We start from the raw sequence: 19,657 nt of genomic DNA, 5'->3' as shown, positions 1-19,657 counted from the left end.
AGAAAAAGTGTTAGATAAAATATTCGGTGATTGGACAAATTTCAGAGGAGCCAAGCATTTCTCTCTAGAATATAGCTTCTCCTGAATTAGTGGAGATGCCAAAACCTATCACCAATTCCAAAATTAAATGCTCTCGGAAGAAAATAATTTGGCAACCCAATGCCCTTAAATAAATGAGCTGGCCCTGCTAAACTTGTTGATCAAAATTGAAATTCTCACACCTTTGGATAATTCTGGATTCTGGGAAGGAGTGGTAAGTGAGCCTCTCTTAAATCATTGGTTATTGAACGACATATCTTGTTGTTGTTTCTGTTTTTAATGTTTGTTATTTAAGTGTAATGGTTGCTATTTATTTTTCAGAAAGCTCTTAAATGGTCTGAGAGAAAAGAGGCTGTTACTGAATTGACCAAACTTGCATACACAAAACTGATTGCTCCCGGAGATTTTTCAGAAGTTTGCCTAACATTAAAAAAGGTTGGTATCCCACTTTGTTCAAGTATTTTTCTGCAATTTTTTTTATCTTCATTTTTGGTAGAAATACAGTTTTTTGTGTGATGATACGTCAAGTGGTACTTCCTTTCTAGTGACTCATAAAGTACTTGATTTTGATCATGGCATTGATCTTTTTCTTTAATCTACTACTCTACTCATAGTAGAGTAGTAGACTCTTTTGACTAAATTCAATGCCATTTACTAATACATATACAAACAAATAAACCCTAAGTAAATTAATATGTATCTGCTAGCTCCAAGATCAAATAATATTTACATATATGATGACCAAGAAAGTAGATTAAATCTGAAAAAAAAAAGTTTAGATTTTATGTGCTAATTAATCTCACAAACCCACAAATTTAGACCTAAAAAGTTAAAATATTGAAGGGTACTGGATCTAAAACCCATTAATTAACAGTACGAACAGTAATTCCTTACCTTTTATATATCTATTTTAATAAATAAGTAAGGTGTTTTGGATTTTATAATTATAAGTTATTTTGGATTCTATTTTAATAAATAAGGTATTTTGGATTTTAATAATGACAGAGACAATGTCATCTTCTACCTCTGCCACGCCCTGCCACTCGGCCCCATTTCACCCTTCATTATTGCAATTTGCAATCCCCCCTTTATTTTCTTGTTAAGTGCTAATGTGAATTATACAATATATGGGTCCAGTGCTTTATTCATCCCCATATTTTTCCCCCCTACATCTCTGTTACAGAGAGGCCCATTTTTCCTGCCATGTAACAGTCCCTATCTTGCTTTTGATAGATTGCTTCAGGGCTTGTTCATAATATATATGTCCTTTAAAGTCCACAAACCCTTTGTGTTTTAAGTGCCTGAAATGAAAACCCTTGGTTAATGACTCACTTTTGTGTTAAAAGGAAGTCCTTTAAATAGTATTTCAGAGATGATGATTCTTGATGGGGTATGAGGCTCTGAATCCTTCAGTTTTCTTGGATTTTTGAATTCTTGGATGAAATGAAATCCCACTGTTCTTTTCCTTTATTCTTCTTCATGCAAGTGAATCAAAACAGCTCACTTTATGCATTTGGCCTTTCGTTTCTTGTTGCGTTGTTTTTTCAGACTTGTGGTGGGTTTTGAGTACTTTCTTGTTCTTTGATAGCTTTTCTGCTTCTTTATTCTTTATAGTAAAATTGTAAAAAAAAAAAAACCACAGCTAATTTCGACGCTGTATTTGGCTATTGATTTGTACACTGTTTAGGGATAAAGGGTAACCAATGATTTCCTACATTTACTTCTGGTCAATGTATAAGTTTCATATTCAAGGCTCTCACTTTTCGTATTTTTTACCTCTTGGCTAGCACATCATCAATTGATCCCTCGTGTATCTTTGAATATTTTACTTTCATATTATTCCAGGGACTGAAATCAGCTGGGAGCTTCCAAGGACACACAGGTTTGTCTTAATAATATTTTGATGAAAATAGATTCAGATCGAGAAAGAAACTATTGTTTTATTTGTTCCATTACTTCAATTTAATAATGACTGAAGCTGATAAAGGCAGACATTTCAAACTTTTCATATTCCATTCTAAAGGTTAAAAAAAGGAATCAGATGTCATGTGAACTTTTAGTTTTCTCAACAATGTCCACTCCATTAATTTTGGGATCCTTTCTATGCATATATATGAATGTTGTGTTCTAAAATCACTAATTAGGGTGTCACATTCCATGATATAAATCATGCAATGTTCCGTATGGTAGGCATGCCAACTCTTCCCCCACCTCCAGTTATCTGACCGCCTCACCCCAATTCGACGATTGAATGAGTTAAGAATGAAATTTTGGAAACTTATAGATTATTTGAAATTTTCCAATTTATGTTCAGAAGTCATTCTGAACCTTCTATTTTTGTTAGTTTTTTTTAAAATTTTAAGATTAAAATCTCTTGCAAAGTCTAACTTCAAGAGTTTGTGAAGTTACCATTTAAAATACCATTTCTTGACATTAAAAAATAGGAAAAAGAAAAAAGAGTTTGCTAGGGAAAAAAGTTTGAAAGATACCATTTCTGGACATTAAAAAAACAATAATTTTCTTCATTTCTTATTTCTGATTTTTGAAGTATGACCATCAAATTTGTTGCTTACTTGTAAAATTCATTTTTTTTGGGTGATTTTTTATCATTTATACCTTCTTTAACCTGACCATGCTTTTAGAGTCTTTGCATCATTTTTTAATGTCAAGAAATGGTATTATAAATGAAGCACAAAAAATTGGTATGAAGATCTATGATTTGCATTTTTTTATCAAAGCTAAGAAATATGCAAATTGCATCATTTTTTTAATCTCTAGAAATAGTATTTTCCACTGCTTTGTATCAAAAAATATGTCCCAAACTTGCATTTATGTTCGGCTGGTTTATGTCGAGTTCACTACGATAAAGCTGCTAAATAAATTGTTTATGGTTGTTTTTTAATTATTTTTTTACTTGAGGCTTGTGTTTTGATCTTGTTGTATAATGTACAATTTTTTGAAGGTAGATTTTGACTGATTAGTTATTAAAAAGATGGACAAAGAGTGGATGTCAAAAAATAGGTTATCACATGAATATGAGGTTGGGGTAGAGTCTTTCTTGAAGTTTGCAATGCGAAACGCTACCGATCCGAATGAAATAGCTTGCCCATGTTCAAGATGTGGTAATCTGAAGCTGAAAGATGTTGACACTATAAGAGCACATTTGTGTTGTAATGGTATAGATTTAACATATCATAAATGGATTTGGCATGGGGAAAGATCTACGATCGACAACTCAATGAATTACAGTGATCAAGTAGGGCGAGATGAACAAAAAACTTTTGCTGAGGACCCTTTTGATATGGTACATGCAGCATACGACAGTTATGCTGAAAATCCAAACCAATTCCATAAGCTACTTGAAGATGCCGAGAAACCTTTGTTTCCTGGATGTACTAAATTTACAAAGTTATCAGCACTTGTGAAATTGTATAACTTGAAGTCAAAATATAGTTGGAGTGATAAAAGTTTCACAGACTTACTTAGTTTGTTCGGAGAAATGCTTCCAGATGACAATGAATTGCCTTCATCTTTGTATGATGCAAAGAAAAGCTTGTGTTCATTAGGGATGAATTATGTGAAAATTCATGCTTGTCCGAATGATTGTATCTTATACCGGAAGGAGTACGAGGGTTTTTTCAATTGCCCTATTTGTAGGATGTCAAGGTGGAAGTTGGGTAAAAATTCTACGATAAATGAAGGAGTTCCTGCAAAGGTCCTTTGGTACTTCCCACCTATTCCAAGATTTCAAAGATTGTTTCGGAACAAGGAGATATGCAAGGAGTTAACTTGGCATGCTGATAAAAGAATTAGTGATGGACACTTGCGTCATCCGGCCGATGCGCCCGCTTGGAAAGTAGTTGATCACAAGTGGCCAGATTTTGCTGCTGAACCTAGAAATCTTAGATTGGCCTTATCAGCAGATGGGATCAATCCTCATCGTTTGATGAGTTCTGCATATAGTTGTTGGCCAGTTGTGATGATAACTTACAATCTTCCTCCATGGTTGTGTATGAAGAGAAATTTTATGATGCTCACTTTGTTGATTTCTGGTCCTAAACAGCCGGGAAATGATATTGACGTTTACTTAGCACCTTTGATTGATGACTTAAAAAAATTATGGGATATAGGTGTTGAGGCATATGATGCATGTCAAGAAGAAAGTTTCTCACTTAGAGCTGTCTTACTATGGACAATCAATGATTTTCCTGCATATGGGAACTTGTCAGGTTGTGTTGTGAAAGGATATCATGCATGTCCTGTTTGTGGGGAAGAAACATGTTCTACAAGGTTGAAGCATAGTAGAAAAATGTCATACACAGGCCATAGAAGATTTCTTCCTCCAAGTCATCCTTATCGAAGGCAGAAAAAAGCATTTAATGGGAACCAAGAGTTAAACCCCGCACCGAAACCATTAACTGGGCATGAAATTTTAGATAGAGTTGAAAGAATTAATTATCGCCCGGGAAAAGTGAGTGGGAAGTGTCAGATGCAGCATGGTGATAAAATATCTTGCTGGAAAAAGAAATTTATATTCTTTGAGCTTGAGTATTTGAAACATCTACATGTTCGGCATGTTCTTGATGTGATGCACATTGAAAAAAATGTTTGTGAAAGTTTGGTCGGTACGTTACTTGACATTCCTGGAAAATCAAAGGACGGGGTAGCAGCAAGACTAGATCTTGTGGAGATGAATTTGAGGACTGATTTGGCACCAAAGATGGGGGATAAGAGAAATTTTTTACCAGCATCATGTTATACTCTAAGTAAGGCTGAGAAAAGATAACTTTGCAATTCTTTGTCTGAAACAAAGGTCCCTACAGGTTATTCATCCAATGTTAAAAATCTTGTGTCGATGAAAGACTTGAAACTTGTTGGCCTTAAATCACACGACTATCACACTTTGATGCAACAATTGCTTCCAGTCGCCATCCGTGGTGTCTTGCCTAAACATGTTAGAGATGCTATCACTCGGTTTTGTGGCTTCTTCAATGTGTTATGTAATAAAGTGATAGATGTCTCAGAGTTGGATGCTCTGCAAAGAGAGATTTTGACAGTATTGTGTTTGCTTGAAAAATATTTTCCCCCATCCTTTTTTGATATAATGATTCATTTAACTGTTCATCTTGTTCGGGAGGTCAAATTGTGTGGACCGGTTTGGTATAGGCAGATGTACCCATTTGAAAGATTCATGAAGACCTTGAAAGACTATGTGCGAAATCGCAATCGTCCTGAAGGGTGTATAGCCGAATGTTATATTGCTGAAGAGGCTGTGGAATTTTGCTCGGATTACATTTTTAATGTGCATACAATTGGGATCCCGTCAAGACATCGGCAAATACAACTTACTAAGCCTCTGTCTGGTTCAGTATTGCACTCCACTTGTCATTATGAGTTGAATCAAGCACATCGTTATGTATTGGAAAATGATGTTGACGTCGATCCTTATATCGAGTAATTTCTCTTAACTATTAATATTTTTTTCACTTTACTTACATTCTATTGGATAACTTATCAGTAATCGTTTCATTAGGAAACACATGGAATTTTTGAAGGAAACGTTTCCTCATAAAGCTAAGTCCAAAAAGTGGTTACAAGATGAGCATAACCGGACTTTTATTCACTGGTTACGTGATCGTGTGAGTGCAGTTGGCAATTCCACTCGTCAAATATCCGAAAGATTGAAGTGGATAGCGCGTGGACCTAACAATCAAGTGTTAAAGTACTCTAGTTATTTGATTAACGGAGTTACTTATCATACAAAAGAGCGTGATAATACACGAGTAGTTCAAAACTCTGGGTAAGTTTAGTCGCAAAGACAATGCAAGTTGCTAGTGCGAAGGACAAAAATCCAATTGTGTCAGACATGATTTTTTATGGAGTTATTCAAGAAATATGGGAACTCGATTATCACAAATTTCAAGTTCCAATGTTTAAATGCAATTGGGTTGAGAATAATAACGGTATTAAAGTTGATGATCTTGGTTTCACGTTGGTAAACCTCAACAGAATTGGATTCAAGTCTGACTCTTTTATCTTGGGCAGTCAAGCAAAGCAGGTATTTTACATTGAAGATCCTCAAGATCCTACATGGCATGTTGTACTTTCCACTCCTACTAAGGATTACATTGAATACATGAATTGTGATGAGTTGGAAAATGAGTCAATCCACTACCAGTGTTCTACAAGAGGGTTTGTATCAATGAAATCATTGGATGATGACGGAACAGATGAGAATGAACCACCGTGCATTCGTGAAGATTGTGATGGGACTTGGGTTGAAAATAATTAAATGTAATATTTTGTTTATACTACCAATGTTGTTTTTGTCTTTAGATGTTGATATATATATATATATATATATATATATATATACACTACTCTGCCTTTTTGTTTAATATTTAATGTCCCAAATAGAAATTTTATATTATTGCGTATCTATGGTCCCCTTCATAAATCTTTATTTTATTGTTAATTGCTTAGGACATAAAATGCGTAGAGATTTGAATAACCCAATTCACCATTGTCTTCTAATTTCATCTGTGCATAATGATTATCAGCAGCGTTACCAATATTCATGCCTAACAAGTTGTATATTTTTTTTTTGCAGGAATTGGGTCATTGAGGATCTTGACAAGGTTTCGGCATTCAATAATCTCCTCATTTCTTTGATGACACTATGGCAGCTCGTGGAAAGCTTCCTATAGGGTATCAAGTTGATGAAACGGTTGAGAAGAGCAATATATTACGGAGGATTGATAAGGCTAAAGGAAATAGTACTGCATATTCTGCGACTAACAATAGTTGTGAGGGTCAAACAGTAATTGAATCTACAGAGACCGAATCAACAAGGACATGTAGAGGTCGTACACGTTTGGATAAGCTTGTTAGGCAAAGGGTGCATGGAATTAGGAAGGATGTAAAGTTCAACAAGATGTTATATCGGCGTGCTCGTTCGAGAGAAGATTAAGATAAGCTACAAGACCTGGAAGCAAGTTCCAAATGATGTTAAAGAGTTAATATGGGAATCGGTGAATGTAAGTTATAATGCTTACACAATTTCAATTAGCTCTCAAATGGTTACGATATATTGAATGTGCTATTTTTTTTAATAATTTTCTACAGCTGACGTACAATATTGACCAAAGCTGGAAGAAGGGATGTCTAAGTTCAGCAAATAATAAATGGCATCAATATAAAGCTTTTCTCACTCAAAAGTTCATTTTCAGCAAGATGGATAAACCAGATGAGTTGAAAGATCCACCGATTGGCTATGGTATTACACGAGATGACTGGAGTTCTTTCGTAATCAGCCGCATGACTGACGACTTCATGGTAAGATTCATAATTTGTCTTTTACAAATAAGTCAATTACAATATCATTAGTTCTATTGAAATCTGATACGTATGTGAAATGTTCAATTAACTAGAAAGAAAGTGATGAGCAAAAGAAGAGAAGAAGGCAGAACGTATACCCTCGTCGACTTTCCCGTAAAGGATATGCACGTTTTGCTGATGAAATTGTAAGTATATTGAAGCTGCTGGTTAATATTGCACATTAATATATTTTTGAAACTACTAGTTTGATATTTGGAAATCAGATTTCCTTATGGATGGCATGTTGCGCATGATTTTAGGCACATATTATTGTCCAATAATTCAACACCCATTCTGTATTTCAACCTAATTGAAGGTTTTATGTACATTCTTGTTATGAATATCACATTAATAAAGCTGTCCAACCGGCTGAAGAAGTGTCTCCTGCATTGTCCATTTATTTATGTGCTGGAATTTATGTTCCAAAATCTGTATTCTAAGATTGCTCCTTGTTTATAGGCATCTGAATTATGTGATGACGATGAGATAAATCGAGCTCTTATTTGGAAGAGAAGTCGGGTCAACAAGGAGGGTGAATTTGAAGGGGATGATCTGAGAATGGCAGTAGAAAAGATTGTATGCAATCAATACATGATAATCAATACTTTGTTATTTATTAAAACTGATTTTGTAATTATTTTGTATGTTTGGTAATTACAGGATGATTATGTGCAAAAAAAACGAGAGGGAAAGTTGCACTTTGAAGGGGCAAAGAAAGATATCCTTACAAATGCACTCGATTCAGAAGAACATGATGGGCGTGTGAGGGCTGTTGGAGGTCATATCACTCCAACAATCTACTTTAATGTTGGTAGAAAATGGAATAGACCTCTTGATGATGGTCAATTAATCGTTCGTCATTAAAAGGAATTGCTAGAGGCAAAGATGCTAATTTCTGAACAAGAAGCACGCATGGTAGAGCAAGATGCACGCATGGTAGAACAAAATGCACGCATGGCAGAGCAAGATGCACGCATACAGAAACTTGAAGAAATGTTCAGAAAAGGTGCATGCGACATTGAGGTTGATGAAAAAGGAAGTTGCTCAGTGAGGTTACCTCCCATGAGTGTAGATAAGATCAAAACAGAAAAGAGTGTCCCAAATTATGAAACTTTGATTGATGATGACATGAAAGTTTTGAGCAAGGATGAGTATCTTCAGGTATATGTTTGTTTAATTGTGGTTACATTACTTGATATTATTGCAAGAATAAGTTGCATCAATTTATAACATGATTGATTGTCTTCTAGGGTAAGCCGGTTGCTTTGACATTGGTTTCTAAGACCAATGTTGTTGCCTATGGTACAATTGTTGATGTCAATGGGGCTGGCAAGTTACTTCATGGTGCTCCATTACCCATGAATTGCATGCGCGTCTCCGTTGATGAGGCTGTGGAGAAATCAGCACTGTTGCCATTTCCAATACCAAACGAATGTGATACTGTTGGTGATGCTATAGGAACCCATGTGGCTTGGCCTGCACACTTGGTAGTGATGAAAGATGAGGTAAAAATGTTGGTTCCGGTTAGTTAATATATAAGATTTTTTCAGAGTTGTAATATGTTCAGTTTCAGGGCGTATCCATCCTTTTTTCACCACTAACATATTTACATGTGCGATTTTCAGAAGCCTCAAAGAAAGAAAATTGTTGAGAAAAAAAGTAATCCTGTTTTGCCATCCAATGTGCCGAGATCATTGCATATTTTGTACTGTTATGCTAAGCGTGGGCTGGAAATACCTGGAAAACATATATCAATTTTTCTTGATCATGATTTATTTGACGATGAGTACGAACTACTTGTGGACCTTGAAGATATCACACCTTTTTATCTGTTGGAGCCAATATCTGCCAATTGTATAGTTGTTTACATGTGGTAAGTTTTCGATTAAATTTAACTTTTTTCTTTGAATTTTTTAGCATATATTTTGTATAAAATTCATTAATCTGGTAACATTTTTCTGTTCAAATGGCAGGATTCTCTTCAAAAAGATGAAAAAAGATAACAAGGTCGAAAAATTTAGATTTATGAATCCACACACCATCCCAGTCATGCCATATGTATCCAAACTTGATAAAAATGAAAAAATTGAACACTTGAATAGCTGGGCAAGTGTTTTGGCAGATAGGATAAGTGGTGCAGCAAGAAATCAATTAGTTTTGGTGTCATACAATGTTGGGTAAATCAGAAATACAATATCACTTATAATTGATTTTTTCAACAATTTTGCGAAACGTGTTAATTGACTATCTGTTTTGTGCCTATAGTTGTCATTGGATTCTCACTGTCATCGATCCTTATGTGGAGGTGGTTTATTTGTTGGATTCACTTAGTCATCGCAATCGCTATGAGGACTGGAAATATGTAGTGGATATGTGAGTATATATTCTTTTCTTAATTAAGCATTTAATTTAGCCAATGGAACACTCATGTCGAATCTTGTTGCTATATGAAGGAGCTTGAGATTGTTTAATTCGAACAAGGAGAGGAAAGGGAAAAAAAAGCCTACATGGAAAGTGATAAAGGTATTTCTTATATATGTTTGTCTGCGATAAATTGACAAATATTTATACATGTATTAATCATTGACAATTTTTTGATAATATAGGGTCCTCGCCAACCAGATGCAAAACAGTGTGGGTATTATTTGATGAGGTTTATGAAAGAAATTGTTGAAAGAAATGCCGCCAGTGATAAGGATTCACTTTCCTCAATAGTATATTTGACATATTCTCAATCTTCTCAAATAAGTGTGTTTATATCATGTTTCTTCTTCATTATTGTTTTTTTTACTAATATAATTTGACTTTGTTCACAGTTCATGAAAACAGTTTACTCTAATGAAGAAATTGATGAAGTGCGATCCGAATGGGCGGAATGCGTACTAGACTATATTAATTATGACTAGGTATGTTTAATTGATATTGTTTTATTTTCTTATTGTTCACTTTTGCTTAATGAGTTTTTATTTTCTGCTGTGATAATCCAATTTCTGTTGTTCCTTTGGTGGCTCTTGTCGTTTTTGGGCTCTATGAGCTTGGATTCCCTAAGGTACGAACAAGGCCTAACTAGCTGCATAGGATCTTTAGTCAACTTTTAGTTAAAATGAAATATGTTGTAGAATAGGAGAGATTAAATATGCATAGCTTATTTTACATGTACCTAAAATAATGTTAATTTGCTTATGATATCAAACAAGAAGGCAGATCCATGCTAGTATGAATTAAAGTTGGGAGGCTAGCTTATTGGGATGTGGAGTGGAACTTGAAATGGTGTGTGTTTTGAGTTATTGGGATGTTGTGGAGTGTAACTTGAAAATGCCAAATCCATGGTTTAGCTTGTGGCCTGTGGGTTGGTAGGAGCCCACGGTTTGTCAACTGTGCCTATTATATTTTATGAATTCAATACAAATGCAAAAATGAGTTGAATAAAATCTGTACTGCCTTCCCTTTTGGAGTTGTTGAGTTTTTTTCTTTTATTTTTTTCCATGACAAGGGATATATTAGTTTGATAGTTGAGATTGGATTCCATGTTTAAATTGGTCTAAGATTTTGTTGATAATTTTGGACTGAGAATGTGTTTTCTTTTAGGTAACTCGGGAGTAATGCATAAGGGGTTTTGATGCAAGGATTGAGCTGTGTTTCAGATCGCCTTGGTAATACATAGGAGTCATCTCGTGAACATCGTTATCAAGAACAAACACATGATGATTTATGTTTTGATATATGATATTTCAAATTTGATGTGTGTAACTATTTTGGAACTTGAATATTTTCATGGATTCAATGTAGTAAATATTTTATTTTATATTGATTTTTTTATTAATATTTATAGTTCGTATGAAGATTAATTAGGCAACGGTTTTAATCACAAACGACAACGGATATACACTGTTGCAAACGACAACGGATATAAACTATTGCAAATATGTTGTCCTAAGCCATAAACAACAACAGATTTACACTGTTGCAGAACCGTTGTCTTAAATAGTCAATGACAACGGATTTACACTGTTGCAGAACCGTTGTTTTAAATAGTCAATGACAACGGATTTACACTGTTGCAGAACCGTTGTCTTAAATAGTCAATGACAACGGATTTACACTGTTGCAGAACCGTTGTCTTTGGAGACTTACGACAACGGTTACAAACTGTTGCAAAACCTTTGTGGTAGGATGGATACGACAACGGATATAAACCGTTGTTATAGGGCACGCTTTTTACAACGCCCCCAGTTACAACGGTTTTAATCCCCCCTACGACAACGGATAATATCCGTTGTCATTTTGTGTAGTAGCCCGTACCCTAATTGAGTAATTAAAGGATTAATGCTAATTAATTGAATTGGGTATCGGACGGATCGGAAGCTCCGAAGGCACGATCGAAAGCTCCGAACAGGATCGGAAGCTCCGATGAGCGATCGGAGGCACCGATGTTATTACGTCAGGCATGACGTGTGGTTGGATCGGAAGCTCCGATCAGGACCGGAAGCTCCGATCACCCCTATCCGGAGTCAACAAGTGATATTTTGACACGTGGCAGATCAGGATCTTCGGAAGCTCCGATGGTAGGATCGGACGTTCCGATCGAGGTTCGGACGTTCCGATCAAGGATCGGAAGTTCCGATCGTTGTCTATAAATAGAAGGCCGAGGCTTCACTTTCATTTGCCAATTCCGAGTTCTCCTTTCCCTTCTAGTCCTTTTGGAGCTGTTCTAGTCTTCTTAGGCTTGGTCCGGAGGTCGGCGAGGCGTTCGATAGTCGAAGCGGAGTTGTGCCCAAGTTCTGGAGGCATCGACATCAAAGGGCTAACGACGGACGAAGGTATAGCTTTTGCTTCCTATAAATATTTAGGAGTATGCAATAGCTTAGTTAAGGCTTTTAGAGCACTTAAATGATAGTAGTATCATTTGGCAGTGTAGAGCAGACTATAGGCGTGGACCTAGAGTTGGTAGAGCTTGCACTGTATTGAGGTACGAAAGTACTGTTCGAGATATCCTGACTGAGTATGCATGTATTATGTGATTACATGATTTATATGCCATGATATTATGCTGCATTCATTTGCATCTTGTTGTATCTCCTTCGAGATGTCTGTTAGTAGGGTTGTACCCTATCCTGTTAGTGGATGGACTTCCATCGATTTGGGTCCGGCGTATCAACGGTTATCTCGGTGTGGGAGCCACCTCCTGAAGCGACGGCACAACGTGCTACATACCAGGGCCCGGTCTGTCTCTGTTATCTGATCCTTGACCTCGAGTCTATAGGGAGTTCACTTTGCATGCATGTATACTCATACTCTCGCACTAAGCGTTTTATGCTCACGTCTCGTACTCTATATTTTCTGGACACCCTATTCCATGGGGCAGGTTTGCGATTGGACGAGGAAGGAGGATCCAGGAGGGGCTAGTCAGTGGTTGGCCAGCTGGAGCTTCACTTAGGTATTATTACTGTTGTTTTGGGTTTATACAGCTATTCGATTTGGTTGTATATTATTGGATAAATTACAGATTCCTTTACTTGGGGTTGTAAACTATTTATGGTTTCCGCAGTTTTATTCTGATATCTGTTTAATTAAGTTAATTGCATGCCTAAGTTCTGTTTAGTAGGTGATCCGGGTAAGGGTCACTACATTTATGGTATCAGAGCATGCAAAAGATTTCTTGGGATTTAGTCTCATCTTGAGGTATTTTTGTAGATATCAATCGTGATGACCAGAGTTCTCATGGCAGTGTTGGTGGACGTTGGGGTGATGCCGACCGAGAGCCTCGACGAGAACGGCGTCATCGTCACCATGACGACGAGCATTTCACTGTGCGTCGATTCTTAGCTATGGGTCCTAAGCCCTTAGTTGGAGGTGAGTCTCCGGAGGATGCGGAGAACTGGTTAGACCACATGGAGACGACTTTTCAGACTTTCCAATGCACCGAGGAGCAGAAGGTGGAGACCCTTGGCTATCTTCTGGATGGGCGTGCGCGCAGGTGGTGGAGGTTTACTTCTGCACCTTTTGTTGCGGCGAGAGGAGTGGCCACCTGGGCCGAGTTCCGCACAGCTTTCCAAAAGCGGTATTTTCCTCCTGCACTCCGTCAGTCGAAGGCAGGCGATCTACTGAGTCTGCGACAGGGAGCCATGTCTATCGATGAGTATCAGCAGAGGTTCTTTGATCTGCTATCCTATTGCCCCGAGATTGCTGATAGCTCAGAGATGAAGTATAATTTGTTCCTTCAGGGCCTTAACCCTGATATCCATGACCGTGTGGCGGTTGGCGACGACATGTCCTACGAGGGTTTGGTGAGCCGTTGTCACCAGGTAGAGGACAGCATTCGGCGGAACAGGTCTTTCTCCCAGTCGAGGCCTGCTAGTTCTTTGGGTCCCCGTGCCCAAACTTTCAAGAAGTCTGGATCTACTTCTTCTTCCTCTGGTTCTGGAGGTGTTGTCCGTTACGGTAAGAAGGACAAGTGTGATCACTGTGGGAAGAACCATCCATCCGACAAGTGCCGTAGAGCTTCTGGAGCTTGTTTCCGTTGTGGAGAGACTGGTCATATCCGGAGAGATTGTCCGCTGTCTGGGGGAGGTGGTTCTGGATCTGGTTCAGGATCGGGTTCTCAGGCCACCGTACAGCAGAGGTCGCAGGGACAGTCTGCTGGGAGTTCTCATTTGAGGCCACGAGCTTCTGGCCAGGTGTTTGCCCTGATACATGATCAGGCTGTGGAGGAGAATGAAAAAGTCATCGCAGGTACATTTCTGCTTTATGGTATACCTGCTCTTGTACTTATTGACACTGGTGCATCTCATTCCTTCATTTCTGCACGTTTTGTTAAGAGACATAAGTTACCATGCATTGCACTAGACGTAGTGATGTCTGTTTCTACTCCGACGGGCCAATCTGCTTTGGCTAAGCGTCTAGTGATGGGTTGCCCTTTAGAGTTCGAAGGGAACATTATGTTAGCGAATCTCATGGTCCTGGAGATGGACGACTTTGATTGCATTCTGGGAATAGATGTATTGACTACCTATCGAGCTTCAGTGGACTGCTATCAGAGATTAGTACGCTTTCATCCGGAAGGGAGTGAGAGTTGGTTTTTCTATGGTAAGGGAGCGCGACCCCCGATGCCTTTGGTATCAGCTTTGAGAGCCTGTCGATCTCTAGAGTCCGGCGGGGAAGGCTACCTTATCTATGCAGTTGATTTGTCCTCTGAGAGTATTGGGATAGAGAGCATTCCTGTTGTGGATGAATTTCCAGATGTGTTTCCTGATGAGATTCCGGGTTTTCCTCCTGCTAGGGAAATCGAGTTTGGCATAGAGTTGATGCCGGGTACTTCGCCTATTTCTAGAGCACCGTATCGTCTGGCTCCGTCAGAGATGCGTGAGTTGAAGAATCAGCTACATGATCTTTTGGACAAGGGGTACATTCGTCCTAGTGTGTCTCCTTGGGGAGCTCCTGTTCTCTTCGTGAAGAAGAAGGATGAGTCGATGCGACTGTGCATTGACTATCGGCAGCTGAATCGAGTCACTGTGAAGAACAAGTATCCGTTGCCTCGTATTGATGACTTGTTCGATCAGCTGCAGGGCACGTCAGTTTACTCCAAGATTGACTTGAGATCTGGGTATCATCAGTTGAGAGTCCGTGATCAGGATGTAGCCAAGACTGCATTTCGTACTCGCTATGGGCATTACGAGTTCCTAGTGATGCCATTTGGTTTGACTAATGCGGCGGCTTTATTCATGGATTTGATGAACCGTGTCTTCAGGGAGTACTTGGACAAGTTTGTCGTGGTCTTCATTGACGACATCTTGGTGTATTCACGTAATACGAAAGAGCATGTTTCTCACTTGCGGTTGGTACTACAGACTCTTCGAGATGAGCAGTTGTACGCCAAGCTGAGCAAGTGTGAGTTCTGGATGGATAGAGTGGTCTTTCTGGGCCATATCATATCCAGGGAAGGGATTTCTGTTGATCCAAGAAAGATTGAAGCGGTACTTAATTGGTCGCGTCCGACGACAGTTGCTGAGATCCATAGTTTTCTGGGTCTAGCGGGGTATTATCATCGCTTCATTCTAAACTTCTCTCAGTTAGCTCGACCGTTGACGCAGCTTACCCGCAAGGGTGTGGATTTCGAGTGGTCCTCCGAGTGCGAGGAGAATTTCCGTGAGCTTCGACGGCGGTTGACTTCTGTGCCGGTGTTGGCATTACCGTCAGGATCTGGAGGGTATGTAGTTTACACGGATGCTTCTCTTCAGGGGTTAGGCTATGTCCTGACTCAGAATGGGCATATGATCGCATACGCTTCTAGACAGCTGAAGCTTCACGAGGACAATTATCCAGTCCATGATTTGGAGTTAGCAGCCATTGTGTTCGCTTTGAAGATCTGGCGTCATTATCTGTATGGCGAGAAATTTGAGATCTTCACCGACCATAAGAGTCTCAAGTATTTGTTCACTCAAGCGGAGTTGAACATGAGGCAGAGACATTGGATGGACTTGCTTAAGGATTATGATTGCGAGATTAAGTACCATCCGGGAGCTGCTAATCTCACCGCTGATGCTTTGAGTCGCAAGGTGCGACTATCCGCACTTCAGACTTGTTCGATGTCTAGTGCGATCAGTGACTGTTGTACTTCAGGTTATACCATCAAGCATAAGAAAGGTATGCAGAGTATCCAGATGTTTTCAATATTATCTGAGCCAGCCTTGTATTCGCGGATCCGAGATGCTCAGATGTCTGATTCGAAGACCCAGCGTTTAGCTCATCTAGCTAACAAGGGTAGCTCGTCTGGATTTCATTATCAGTCAGATGGTTTTCTGTGTTTGTCTGGTAGGCTTGTGATTCCGCAGGATGAAGAGTTGCGAGAGGAGATTTTGTCTCAGGCGCATCGCACTAAGTTGAGTATTCATCCTGGGAGCAACAAGATGTACAAGGATCTACGTACTCGTTTCTGGTGGAAGGGAATGAAACGCAGTGTTTATCAGTTTGTTTCGAGATGTTTGGTGTGTCAACAGGTCAAGGCAGAGCACCGAAAACCTGGAGGATTGCTTCACAGTCTGCCTATTCCTGAATGGAAATGGGAGTTTATCACAATGGACTTTGTGACCCATTTGCCGATATCCCCAAGGAACTGTGATGCTATCTGGGTTGTGGTGGACCGACTCACCAAGTCAGCGCATTTCATTGCCTATAGCCGAGTGTACTCTGTGGATCGCATGGCACGGATGTACATTCAGGAGATCGTCCGATTTCATGGAGTGCCTGTGAGCATTGTCAGTGATCGGGACCCCAGGTTTACTTCTAGATTCTGGGGGAGTGTTCAGCGTGCGATGGGTACTACTCTCAGTTTGAGTACAGCCTATCATCCGGAGACTGATGGTCAGTTAGAGCGCACTATCCGTACGTTAGAGGATATGCTTAGAGCGTGCATCATGGATTTTGGTTCAGCCTGGCAGGATCATTTGCCGTTGATCGAGTTCGCTTACAACAACAGCTATCATACTAGTATTGGGATGGAACCTTTTGAGGCGTTGTATGGGCGACGTTGTCGTACTCCACTCTTCTGGGAAGAAGTGGGGGAGAGACAGGCTGAGGGACCGGAGTTTATCCAGCAGGCGATAGATATTGTTGATCAAATCAAGAAACGAATTAAGACTGCACAGGATCGTCAGGCCAGCTATGCTAATATCAAGCGTAGGCCTTTGCAGTTCGAGGTCGGGGAGAAAGTGTTTCTGAGAGTGTCACCTTTCCGCAAGATTCTCAGATTTGGCCTTAAGGGCAATTTGTCTCCCAGATTTATCGGTCCGTTTGAGATCTTGGAGAGCATTGGCGATTTGGCTTATCGACTAGCCTTGCCACCGCATCTATCCAGTATTCACGACATGTTCCACGTATCTCTGTTAAGAAGGTATGTGGCGGATGAATCTCATATTCTGCAGCGGTCTGAGGTTCAGGTAGACAAGGATTTTACTTATGTTGAGAAACCTCTTCGTCTCCTGGATTTTAAGGATAAGGTTTTATGGAACAAGGTCATTCCTTTGGTTTTAGTTCAGTGGCAGCGCCGAGGCACTGAGGAAGCTACTTGGGAGCTTGAGGACAGGATGCGTAAAGACCATCCTGAGTTGTTTTGATTTCATTCTTTAAGTTGTATTCAAGTTGCAAACTCTGTAAACGTTTGATTTGAATAAAGAATGTTTCTGATTTCTGTATTTGCATTCGGTACTTAAGATTTGATTTCGAGGACGAAATATCTTAAGTGGGGGAGAATGTAGTAGCCCGTACCCTAATTGAGTAATTAAAGGATTAATGCTAATTAATTGAATTGGGTATCGGACGGATCGGAAGCTCCGAAGTCACGATCGGAAGCTCCGAACAGGATCGGAAGCTCCGATGAGCGATCGGAGGCACCGATGTTATTACGTCAGGCATGACGTGTGGTTGGATCGGAAGCTCCGATCAGGACCAGAAGCTCCGATCACCCCTATCCGGAGTCAACAAGTGATATTTTGACACGTGGTAGATCAGGATCTTCGGAAGCTCCGATGGTAGGATCGGACGTTCCGATCGAGGTTCGGACGTTCCGGTCAAGGATCGGAAGTTCCGATCGTTGTCTATAAATAGAAGGCCGAGTCTTCACATTCATTTGCCAATTCTGAGTTCTCCTTTCCCTTCTAGTCCTTTTGGAGCTGTTCTAGTCTTCTTAGGCTTGGTCCGGAGGTCGGCGAGGCGTTCGATAGTCGTAGCGGAGTTGTGCCCAAGTTCTGGAGGCATCGACATCAAAGGGCTAACGACGGACGAAGGTATAGCTTTTGCTTCCTATAAATATTTAGGAGTATGCAATAGCTTAGTTAAGGCTTTTAGAGCACTTAAATGATAGTAGTATCATTTGGCAGTGTAGAGCAGACTATAGGCGTGGACCTAGAGTTGGTAGAGCTTGCACTGTATTGAGGTACGAAAGTACTGTTCGAGATATCCTGACTGAGTATGCATGTATTATGTGATTACATGATTTATATGGACTTGAACATTGCAACTGGTGAAAAGGTTTCATCATAGTCAACTCCTTGCCTTTGAGTATAACCTTTCGCCACCAATCGCGCCTTGTAGGTCAATACCTTACCATCAGGCCCAAGCTTTCTCTTGTAGATCCATTTACACCCTATTGGAACAATTCCATCGGGAGGATCTACTAAAGACCAAACTTGGTTTGTATGCATCGAATCCAATTCTGACTGCATAGCTTCAAGCCATAAATTCGAATCCGCATCAGAAATTGCTTCCTTGAAGTTTCTTGGATCACATCCAATGTCGGGTTCATCTTGATCCCCTTCAAGAAGAAGACCATATCGAACTGGAGGTCTAGAAGTTCTTTCGGATCTTCTAGGTGCAGGCGTGTCCAGCAATGGTTCCTGAGGTGTAGGATCGTTATTTTGTATTTCGGGTTCTTCTCGAACTTCTTCGAGTTCCATCATCTCGCCTTTCTTATCCAATAAGAACTCCTTCTCCAAGAAGGTGGCATTCCTAGAAACAAACACCTTTGTTTCAGCAGGATAATAGAAATAATATCCGATTGAATTCTTCGGATACCCTACAAAATAACATAAGCTGGATCGACTATCCAACTTATCTCCCACTGTCCGCTTCACGTAAGCAGGACATCCCCAAATCCTCAAGTACGAATACTTAGGAGCTTTGCCATTCCATAACTCGTATGGTGTTTTGTCCACTGCTTTAGTGTGGACGTTGTTCAACAACAATACCGCTGTTTCAAGCGCATAGCCCCAAAACGAAGGTGGAAGCTCAGTGAAGCTCATCATAGATCGAACCATGTCCAACAAAGTTCGATTACGACGTTCCGATACACCATTAAGCTGTGGTGTCATAGGAGGAGTCCACTGAGAGAGAATCCCATTCTCTTTCAGATAGTCCAAAAACTCGGTACTCAAGTATTCTCCACCTCGATCCGATCGAAGTGCTTTAATACTTTTACCTAGCTTGTTTTCTACTTCAGCCCTGAATTCTTTGAACTTTTCAAATGCTTCAGACTTATATTTCATTAAATATAAATACCCATACCTTGAATAATCATCAGTAAAGGTAATGAAGTAGGTGTGGCCATGTTGAGTCCCTACTCTAAATGGACCACAAACATCTGTATGGATCAAATCCAACAGATTCTGACTACGCTCAGGTTTCCCCTTAAAAGGAGATTTAGTCATTTTTCCTTTTAGGCAGGATTCACAAGTAGGTAGAGAATTAA

The 19,657-nt window shown here is 39.5% G+C and overlaps 1 protein-coding gene across 1 annotated transcript; it reads left to right on the top strand.

Moving 5' to 3' along the window:
- Positions 1 to 3,031: 3,031 nt before the first annotated feature.
- Positions 3,032 to 4,825, top strand: LOC140861364 (uncharacterized). The gene has a single exon (XM_073264379.1). The coding sequence runs from the start codon at positions 3,032 to 3,034 to the stop codon at positions 4,823 to 4,825; it is 1,794 nt and encodes a 597-aa protein (XP_073120480.1).
- Positions 4,826 to 19,657: the final 14,832 nt, after the last annotated feature.

Source organism: Henckelia pumila, chromosome 4, assembly GCF_033568475.1.
Source record: "Henckelia pumila isolate YLH828 chromosome 4, ASM3356847v2, whole genome shotgun sequence".
NCBI classification, from domain to species: Eukaryota; Viridiplantae; Streptophyta; class Magnoliopsida; order Lamiales; family Gesneriaceae; genus Henckelia; species Henckelia pumila.
This window is presented reverse-complemented; position numbering and strand designations above follow the sequence as displayed.